Source organism: Zootermopsis nevadensis, unplaced genomic scaffold (assembly GCF_977971745.1).
Source record: "Zootermopsis nevadensis isolate Lab colony 2312 unplaced genomic scaffold, Znev_1.0 Znev_ptg000004l, whole genome shotgun sequence".
NCBI lineage: Eukaryota > Metazoa > Arthropoda > Insecta > Blattodea > Termopsidae > Zootermopsis > Zootermopsis nevadensis.
This window is the reverse complement of record NW_028259136.1, coordinates 4,882,253-4,893,030: the sequence shown is the minus strand read 5'-3', so window position 1 is coordinate 4,893,030 and position 10,778 is coordinate 4,882,253. Positions and strand designations below refer to the sequence as shown.

General features: G+C 38.1%; 1 protein-coding gene across 5 annotated transcripts in view; it reads right to left on the bottom strand.

The window, feature by feature from the left end:
* The window catches only part of LOC110829162 (uncharacterized), a 35,064-nt gene that overhangs the window by 15,202 nt on the left and 9,084 nt on the right, over window positions 1–10,778 (bottom strand). For 4 of the 5 annotated variants that reach the window (XR_015533660.1, XM_022062609.2, XM_087342930.1 and 1 more), the window contains 14 exons: window positions 10,542–10,719; window positions 9,920–10,119; window positions 9,586–9,819; window positions 7,943–8,124; window positions 7,337–7,556; window positions 6,096–6,230; window positions 5,648–5,816; window positions 5,112–5,254; window positions 4,675–4,902; window positions 4,147–4,281; window positions 3,901–4,060; window positions 2,828–3,022; window positions 1,617–2,214; window positions 889–1,181 (listed from right to left, as the gene is read on the bottom strand). Coding sequence is in view for 4 of the 5 variants with exons in the window: in XM_022062609.2 (XP_021918301.2) it covers window positions 889–1,181; window positions 1,617–2,214; window positions 2,828–3,022; window positions 3,901–4,060; window positions 4,147–4,281; window positions 4,675–4,902; window positions 5,112–5,254; window positions 5,648–5,816; window positions 6,096–6,230; window positions 7,337–7,556; window positions 7,943–8,124; window positions 9,586–9,819; window positions 9,920–10,119; window positions 10,542–10,719 (3,070 nt within the window). In the remaining variant the exon portion in view is untranslated. The remainder of the gene's footprint in view (window positions 1–888; window positions 1,182–1,616; window positions 2,215–2,827; window positions 3,023–3,900; window positions 4,061–4,146; window positions 4,282–4,674; window positions 4,903–5,111; window positions 5,255–5,647; window positions 5,817–6,095; window positions 6,231–7,336; window positions 7,557–7,942; window positions 8,125–9,585; window positions 9,820–9,919; window positions 10,120–10,541; window positions 10,720–10,778) is intronic. The other variant, XM_087342931.1, reaches the window with a different exon arrangement.

Here is a 10,778-nt window from a genome sequence, read left to right as displayed (position 1 = left end):
AATTTAACTTCTCTTTACATGAGACACAAATTAAACTTTATTAGTTCATTCCCTAATTAATTTTTTTCTGAAAATACAATCCAAAAAATAAACATTTTTTATTTCATATTTGGAATATGCCCATAAAAATGAAATTATTGTTTCTGATGCAAAATATTTAATTGTACTATATAAAATGTTGTTTATATAATTATAATTATTAACCTGAGTTATCTCAGAATCCCTATCCACTGCTTGCAAAAATTAACCTCTTTACAATCACAGCACACAAATAACAATGCTCCCAGCACAGGACGTTGTGACTGTGCAACAGAAGAATAAAGTCCTCCTATTCATGTGCAATCTAGCATGAAAATATATAAACACAGCAGTACATCATTTACAGACATCTAGAGCCAATATATGTATTTTTTTCATGACCCAAATCAACTTGCTTTAGAAATAACTGGAGGGAAGAAAAATTATTATACCGAATTAACTTGGGTTAATACTTTTTCTGCAAAAATTATCAACCTGAGATATCTCGGGATAATCAGAGAAGCAGTTCAATTTCTCAAACACAGCTAATTGTATAAAGACACAATTAGTGGTAAAAAATAATGTAATTTCATAAAATATGAATATAAAGAAACACACTTTATGCCTCCATGCAGTGCAGAATGTGTTCTGCTGATCATGCCCAACAACCACAGCCTTACAGTCTTCTATGTGCAATAAACATACTTAAAGACGAATGATGAATAAAAATTGCAAAAAATATACTTGGAATATATGTACGCTCCATTCCAAAAACATAAATATATGATAAATACAAAAACAGAACTAGTTTGAGAAAACTCAATGCAAAAATTACATAATTTGGGTTTTATGAACAAGAAATGTTTGTACCTAGAATTCCACAGACTTCAAGATCTGCATTGAGAGAATCAGAAGTTGTCGTCGTATCCTCAACAGAGGACTGGCCACCATAGCAGATACTGGCACCATCCTCTGAGTTGGCAAGAGATGTTTCTCCTCCACCATGTCCATTGCTACCACCACTGTGGTGATGAAGTAAGAGAAAGTGTCGTCCGGCCATGGATTTCCCAGACGAAGCAGCTGCAGGGAAAGCCAGTATTCTTTTAGCAATGTCTTCAGGCTTCTCTTCATGTTGACTGCTGTGATCTGAGTCAAGGTGGTATCTGCAAGAAGTTCATACTGTTAAGTTACGATGTGCTGAATAAATAAACGAGAAGGAAGCAGGAAATGTGTTTTGGTAAGGAAATCTCCTATGCAAAACATTGTGTGAATCTGCAAACAGATCACCATTCTCATCTTTTACCAAGTTCACTCTACATTTGTAACCCTTCTTAAATGATTTATGCCTCTATACAAGTGTCTAATATTTCTGCTCTTACTGTTTGTTTCAAATTCATTAATTTTGCCCTTCAGATGTTCCCTGTATTTGTTCCTGAAATGTCTGCTAATGTCTTACATTACTGTCCTTGTTAATGATATACAATAAAATCAGTCTCAGATTGTTATAATCAGCCCTCATATTCTGTATCAAGGAATTAATTAGTAGGTGAATAAGATGGGTGATTGATGATGCATAGGTAAGTAACATGTAAAGAAACCTTGGTTCATCACCGCAGCCAACAACTCCACCATGCATGGGTCCCCGACGACCTCGCGTACACAGATCGCCCGTCGAATGTGATCGCTTGAGGAGACGTGAATCTGTTTCATCATATTCATCAACATCATTGAAACATCCATTTTCATGGATATCTCCAATTTCAAACCTTCCATCTTCTGCAACGCAGGGTTTAAATCCACAACCAATCAACAACTCTTTGTCAGCAAGGGTCTTGCTAACACCACAACCCCAGATTACTTCACTCCCTTCACTACCACCATCTGGAGAAAACAAGTTTGAACCAGGATCCAGATTCTTAAGATCAATTTGGCGCCCGGCTAAACTCTTGAGGAAGTAATCCACTGTCAAGTCAGCACTGGTTTTATGATAGATCAGTGAGGCAATGTCTGTATTTTCCTCATCATCTGTTTTGGGAGCAACATCTGTAATTATATTTCCATCTGATGAATGTTCCTGTTCAGCACATATACCACCTCCAATTGATGGGTCCGCAGATGTGCTTTTAGCAATTCTTTTTGATGTTTCTTGTAAAGAAAGTTGGATTGCTAGCTTTAACTGATGGTCATCTGCTCCTTCTGGAAGCAAATAAAAGCAGTCTATTATAAACTGGAAAACAATAGAGAAAATGTGAAGATAATATTAAAATGGATCTTAGAAAAATATGCTGTGAGAATGTGAATGTCTCAAGATTGTACCCAATGGTACTAGCATATTGAGCCCTGAGGTTTTATTATCAGATAGTTGCGTAGACTGCAAAGATGAAAGCCAATTTTTTTTTCTGTTACAGATACAAGGGCATACACATATGATAGTAAAGACACATTACAAGTATAGACCTGCAGATCAAAAAAGAGTCATTTGGAGCAATATTACATTCAAACTATACCTATTAAAAAATTCTAACGCCAAAATATTACACAGATGTATATTTAGTCCAATTCCCAGTAAAATAAAATCACAGCAGCCTTGCTGTAAGTGTTGTGAGAATGTTATTCGCAATGCCAAAAATGGTGATAAACAAAGTTTTCAGTAAAATGGCAGTAATAAAACTAATGTAAAATGCCAAAATTCAGACCCACAACATCAGCTTTCCATTGTGCTAGAACCAAAGCGTTCATACAGCGTAATACATATAGCGATTTTACTATCCACGACTATGAGTAACTATAAACAAACAAAAAACTGAACCTGGAGCATTATTAGACTCAACACTAGTGCCAGCCTGCCCTGCTGAGTCATCAGGCATCTGCTGGGACTTGCTGGCAGCATCCTCATCCGCACGCTGACGTTTCTTCATTTCGTCTTCTATCATCTGAAGCCTTGACATCTCCAATGCTATTACTAGATCCATGTTGTAATCTGCTGTTACATTCACACCGTAGACTACAAATAATGTAAAACAACAAGTTTTATGCATTGAGACAATTGCACAAAGAGGAAAGAACAGACCGCTGCCCCAAAAAAGCGCACAATACCTTCCAGACTAACCACTGTCATTATAGAAAACCTAATTACTTACATATCACAGAAATCATAAAACATATAGTGATCACCTTTAGGAGTTTGAATGTTTTAATATGCATGTTGTGGCCTCTAGCATTCTCAAACTGCTTCAAAGTTCCTCTTTCATGACTTTTCAGAATGCGTTATGACCATCCATAAAAACTTTTCCCTCATTCCTACACTGTTTTCAAAATTTCTGTAACATGTTCTTCACAGCCAATTCATAGATGAAAGTGACAAGCAGGTCACTGTACAGTCACGTTTAGGAACATATGCATAAGCAGTATTTCATTAAACTGTTTTAGGTTTTATAATGTTACAGTAAAATTAACCTTCTTCTTTTACTGCCAAGACCATAAAATGGCATAGAAGGGTAACAGAAAGGTATTACAGACCAGGAATTCTCCAAAGAATTAATGGAAATTAACGTGTAGAAGAAACTTATATCATATATAAAATGGCAAGGGCTTAAAGACATGTAAAAAGACAAGGGGGAGGGGGTTTACAAAAAATATTAATAATAAAAAAATAATTTGCACAGCTGAGTTTGCCATAAACTCATAGCATACAGAAGACTGTGAGAAGGCAGATACTGACGGCATTGTACAATGGTTTGAAAGCTATGTGGTACTGACTGACAGCGAAAATTATCTGAGAGCCATAAGGCAAGAGAAATGAAACAGACAGGAGTACAGATGAACAACACTCACTTGCCCCTCCGCAGTAAAAACTGGCACAAGTTTAGTATTTGAACATACCATCATCTTCTGTACCTAGTCTTGCAGCACGGCTACATCGCAAACTGCAGTAATCATGAATGGCTGAAGTGCGAGGATTTCGTGCTCTTGGACGACTGCATCCCACCCGAGCACATTCCCCAAGCAAGCTCACTGCTAGGGCACGATTAACTTCAGTCTCCTAGAATAAAGTACAAATATTCACATCATCATAAAATAAGTCACTGTTGCTACAAATACATCGAGTTAAGCGCAGATTTGTTGTACCTCCTCATCAGAGTCAAAATCAGGCCAGTCATATATGGCACTCAAGTTGGTGTGACGGCCATGAGAATCTTTAACCCACGGATTGTTTGGATCCAGATCCTTCAGAGAGGCAGCAATAGCGTGAGACATTTGCTCCTACAAAAGAGAATATGTATATTTTTAAACTTTGAAAATACACAATCAAGATATGGTTTGATACTTTCATGGCAAAGCACTCACTGTAACTCCATACTTACATGTCCGATTGCCTATGAAAAATTTACTGAATATACGAAGTAAAATTTGGTTTTTATACCAAAGACAGCATTTAAAATTAATTGCAATGAGTAAGAGTCTTTCAGTACCTTAAGTCTGGCATAAGTGCAAAAAACTCACTCAATTTTTATTGAATTTGTAGGTATCAGAGCTGTTACAACTACTACATAACCTTCAAATATAAAATACAGGATCTAATTGATGCTGGAACTTACGACATTCTATAATACATGTTTCTTCCATGATCTGACAAGATTTTATGATGATACTCACATCATCAACTGGATCCATAGCCATAAGCCCAGGAAATCTCCTCTTTCGAACTTTTCGCAGTGTAGGAGGCGTCTCAGGGGGAATTAGTCCTTTAGATACGGCACGAACAAACTCATGACGCTTCCGCCGCGCCACTGTGGTTGTCTCGATGATAAGTGAGCGAGGTGAGCGCATATAAGGTGTGGCTACCATTTCAGAAAGCCTTTCAGTCATCACTTCAAGTTCGTTCTGTAATGGATTTATGGCACCCAATGAAAAAATGTTATAAAATCACAAGCAAATCATTCTTCTGATCTGAGTAAACAACATATTTAATACTCATTTTCTTACTAAGTTTCTCCTTTGATTGACTGTAATAAAATTTGGAAAAAAGTTTTCATGCAATGAAACTAAATGTACATGTCTTTAAAACAGCAAATAAAAACCACGGTGATTACCTGCATGAATTCAAAGATAGTTTTGTTGTATCCATTGTCCTCCAGATAGTATCCATACACATACGAGCCACAAAGAACTCTTCTCGCCTTTAACAATTCTCGCACGCCATCCTCCACAAATCTGGTCTCTTTCTCTCCCATTTCTACAAAAAAATGATAAGATAAAAACTATTAACTCAACAACTTCAGCTTTCGAGGATGACCCGCATTAAATGTTGAATGTTGAGCATTTAATAAAGTGTTTTCTCCAAAAGCTGTTCGTAAAATGTAATGTTTCTAAAGTTGTTGTATTAAGCCTGACACAAAACTTCAAGCATGTTCCCTTTTTTCTTTAATCACTCAATTCAAAATAAGTACACATTTTTACTGAACAGCTTCACATATGGAATGGACGTAACACGAGTCCAGCTAATGGCAAAAGTATACTCTACCACATCACTTGAAAGATCTGTAGTATTATCAGTCGTGTTGTTACAGGAGTGTTCTCGTGATTTTTCAATACAACCTCACGTGTTTCATCACTGATGGTCTCCTACCTTCACCTTTCTGTCCTTTGCCGAGTGAAGATGCAAGGAGTTCCATCTTCTGACGCACGTTGTTCAACAACGGCTCTTCCAACTTCTGACTGTTCTCATGGTTACGGAATCTTGTGTAGTAATGCAGGAAGCGGTTTAACTCTTGCATCTGTTGATTCCTCAGCATTGCCTAGCATGAAATAATACAATAAAACATAATCTCAAATTTCTGGCACAGCAAAAAACATTGTGTAAAAGGAATAGGATTATGAAATGAAAAAGGGAGAACCTACATCGTACAGATGACGATCTTACATCAACAACTGCATGTAATTATACACCAAGATGAAGAAGTGATTTAGGTGGCCCCAGAGTGAGATGGGAATATCAACATTTTAAGACTGGATCTTAAAAGAAGATGAAATGTTTTATCACAAATGCTAAAATATGACAAAGTTGTGCCACTTACTTCACTGATGAGAATCCCTTGCTTCTCGTCTGCCTTGTGAACTGCCTCAAAACGGTTACACCTGAAATAGCCTCCAGTACCAGAATTATGCTTCTTCCAGTTCTCAAGGCACACCCAACAGAATTCAAATTTGCACTGAGAAATACACAGCAAGAACATTTAGATTCACCATTACTTTATCTCCAAAAAGTGTTTTCAAGGACCCATCACAATACACACCAAGAAGGTTAGTACAACAGTACTGTTCAAGACTTGTATTTGGGATGTACCAGATTTGAATATCAACTGAAGAACCACTCTATTTTCATGAAGTTTTTCAGGTGAATACCAAGATGCTACCTTAAAACAGACCATGACTTTCTTGTTTTGAATCCTTAACTATTTACTATTCATGACCATCTTTACATCTTATTTGATAGTATATAACCTATGATGAAACAGTGTCGTTAATTATGTACAACTCACTCTATAACAAGATGTATGACTAGTGTTTTGATATTGTTACTGATAGTGAGTCAAAAGGAATCAGGATGGAGTAGTCTTCGACAGCATGCTGTTCATTCACAGTAAGAAATAGTTTTCAACCTTTGGTCATGACCCAAATTAAGATGGCAGGGTTCTCATTACGGTTGTAAAAGATCATCGTTAGAAATTTTCCTCCGCCTCTTCAGTACTGAATAGCACCTCGAGGGACCAGTCTGAAGACCAGAAGGTCCTGTTGGTGGCCAATTTGTGGTTGCTGCATAACACATTTGGCAAACACAGAATGACATTTGACAAAAACTGGGCAATTGCACTGCAGCAAAAACAAATCACTGACGTGAATTATCGCATTATTCCGAGTCCCTGAACACATGTTTCTTCATGTAAGATTTGAGATTTTCACAGCGGTGAGTATGAAGATTTCTGTCTTCTGGGTTGTTGCGCTGTGTAGTCTGGTCGATGTTAACCAACGTTTCAGAGGTCATACTGCCTCCATCATCAAGGCGATGAATATGCCAATAGGGTGGGTGGGGCTAGGTTTATAAGAGCTCCTATAAACCTAACCCAGAAGACAGAAATCTTCATGTTTCTTCATATTTTTCAAAATTACACATGCATTACTGCAGGTAAGTACCAGTATGGACATTCATAAGTTGAGACTAACCTACAACTATGATCAGTTCGAGCAGAACTTTATACTTTGCTATTAAGAAATATGGCAAGATATTTGAAGAAAGGATCAAACAGTACATACTTACCTTTGAACACTTCATGTGGTTACATCCTTCATTTTTCTGAATGGGTGATTTGCAGTTGGGGCAGGGTTTCGAGTTGGTAACGAGCCAGAGGCAGTTAGCAGCATCTTCTGTTTCGATGCAAGAGGCACGCAATTCTTCTGGTTTCACCTCTGAAATCTTCTGTTGCCAATGCTGCCACTGACTGCAACCACATGGAGCATGGGCCTCACCCAGGCATTCCCTAAAACATTGAACCACTAAGTGGAAAATATATTTTTAAGTAAAACAGTATTAAACAAGCAAGACAGGACTTGGAACACATATATCCATCTTAACATACCATTTAAAGGTTTAAAATGTTAGTGAAGCTTGGTCAATAATGAAGAAAAACAAAGAAACTGATAAAATTTAAATTTTTAATGTTAGTAAAGGGATACACAAGAATGAACAACACAAAAAGCAAGGATTTCAGAGCAGACAGTTCTCATTTATTGCTACTTCCCCTTACTCTTCTTCCTTCTTATTCTGACTGGCCTATCTTCTCTTACCTCTCTTCCATTCAGTTTTTGAAAGATTGTCAGCAATCAATGAAGAGTTTTCAATAAAAAGAAATGCTGCCAAACCTACCAGCAAAAGAAGTGCCCATTTCCACAATCAACTGCATGAGATGTGAGCAATGGAGGTTTGGCTGAAGGAATATTGTGCAGGATGTCACTAGGCTGCGTCTGCTCTGTCTCAGGCAGATGCACAGCATGGCCACAACCCGGCATGGGGCACCACTTGATGCTGCGGTTACTCTCGACAAATGCCTTGGGGATAAGCAAAATTATTTATAAATATGGGAGTGTACTACAGCATTGGTTCAAGAACATTATCATTTCACAAATTCCTTCTTTAAAAAACAATAAAAGTACCCACTTAAAATTATATTTTTTTCTGAGAATCTTTCCCTAGTTCTAGATCTACAGTTCATTTGAAAATTTATCTACTGAAAGAAAATATTATTCACTGTCTAAGATATATTTAATAAAACACTGTTTCAGTTTTCTGTGCAGTCTTCTTTAGGTGACTACAGTGAAACCTCTATCCATCGTTCCCGGAACTATTGTTTTCCCGGATGCATCGTCCGTTTTGTTCGGTCCCGAATACATCCCATATAAAATAATGTTACATTTTCCCGCTTCTATCGTTCCTCGAACTATCGTTTTATCGCATCGATCGTTCAAAAATCTTAGTCCCGGCCCACAATTTTCCCGCAATGATCGTTTCTGAGAATTTAAAATGCTGGGTTTTGAGATAAATTAATACCGAAAGACGCACAATGTTTTTGGAATACGCAGTAGCCGTGACCTGTTATGTCGCCCAACCAGCACATTCTTTTGGAATGAGGGTCAGCGGTGCAGGGGTGATAGTTGGAGTGAATGGCGGTGCTCATTGTCAGAAATTTTACGATTTTAATTAGGGTGCACTCATATTTCGTTCCAGCGATGCCAGATGGCATGTGCAGTGTGAATTTCTTCACAAATGCTTTTATTACAAGTACAAAGGAAAGGCTGGCGGCACTTTTCATTCTTCTGGTTCATCTCGTTTCCAGCGGTTCAGGGTCTTCTACAGCTACGTTTCGTTGAGTTCGGCAGTAATAGTATTTTCATTCTTCCTGTTATTGTCCGCAAAGGGGGTTGGAGTGGTGGGGAAGAGGAAGACGACGAATGCGAGCCCGAAGCTGTGCCGAGTTTTGCCGAAGCACACGCTGCATTGGCGAAAGTGAAGTCGTTCTTTTATGCGCTTAATATTAGTGAACGTGACGAGGAAAACATTATGAACGTGGAAAGTGCTCTGTTTGGTCTAAAACGTAAAGTTTCAACAAACCTGTTGTCCATTAAAGACTTTTTTGGTAAAAAGAAGTAACTTTGAAAGAGAAACATTGTTTTTTTTTAAATTTTTAATGCTTTCCCGCATCTATCGTTTTCCCGCATTCATCGTTTTTATTTCCCACCCCCGCCGAAAACGATGCATCGAGGTTTCACTGTATTATCATAATGACAATCTTTGCTTTCATTTTTAATTTGGTCTGGATCAAAACTGGATCATTCTGTGTGATAAGAATACAAGTTTAGGATCCAAAAGTGATAAATGCGTTGAACACTGAAAATATAAATAATAAGGTAAGATTTTTCAGGAACTAAACCTTCACTATCCCACTTCTTAAGCAAGTAGTTGAAAGGATACATAAACCGCAGCACGCCACATGGAAATGTAAATGACCTTACCTTGATGTCAAATTGAAGGTATCTGCGTGCCATATCAGGGCTGACTAATTTTTCAATGACTTCCACAGGCACAAGAATATGACACTGATAGGCAGGACACAGGATGTGGTGAGCATCTCCATCTTGAATCTTGACTGTGAGGTAACTCTCCCAGCAGGATGTGCAGAATCGGTGATTGCACGACATGAGAACTGATCGGTCCCAACACGGCATCGCCAGCATGCAGATCTCACACTGTAAAGAGAACATTAGAGACATCAACCAGTATTTTCTGATCTTCCTGGTCCCTTCCAGGCTGGAAGACTAAAAAAATTAATAGAAGCAGAACACTTACGATACTTTCGCCATACGACTTGGTCGTGCCTTGTTGCTGGATGGTACTAGTTGGCTCTGCATTATTGTACTCCATTGTAACAGCTGATGGTTCTGAACCACAATGCTGCAACGCGGAAGTTGGAGGTTGTACACCAGCCAACTGGCAACACTGCACCGGGTCTTTCATCCATTTCTCCAGAAGAGTTTCTCGTGACCATTCTACAAACGGAAACATGTCAATGTCACTGTGTACAGAATGTGAATTGGAAAACCTGAAGGGAAGTAACCACTTGGAAGACCTAGATTAAATAAAAAGATAATGCTAACAAGGAACTTATGAAAATGGGCAACAAGTACAAATTATGAAGCTCGTTATGTATTTTTTTCTGTCCTCCTGTCGATGCCTCTCTTGGGTTCAAATACTCTCCTCAGCACCCTGTTCAAAAACACCCCTATCTGTATCTTCCCTTCCAGTGACAGTGACAGCACGTTTATACTAATATGAAACACGAGCTTGGTACATACTAATCTTTTCAGATTGGAGACAGGAAAATATGAGATTCTCAACTCGACAGTCACTGTATTCTTAAAATCAGTTACTATTAATTTTATCAAATTCGCTGATGGAGAAATCGACTGACCATTGTCTCGTAACAAAGCCTCTGCAGTGAACAATGGGATGTGCAGCATGTCTGATGTCTCTACCAGCAGCTGATCCTTTGCCTCCTGAAGGTCCTGGGTTCTCAGCCCACTGTATACCTCCTCCTGTTCTCCTGGGCCATACAATTCAGCTTCATTTATAGTGTCACTACTGTCAGCCTGTAAAAAAATTGAAATCATATACAATTGCTTCACAACAAAACAGTATAATTATTCTT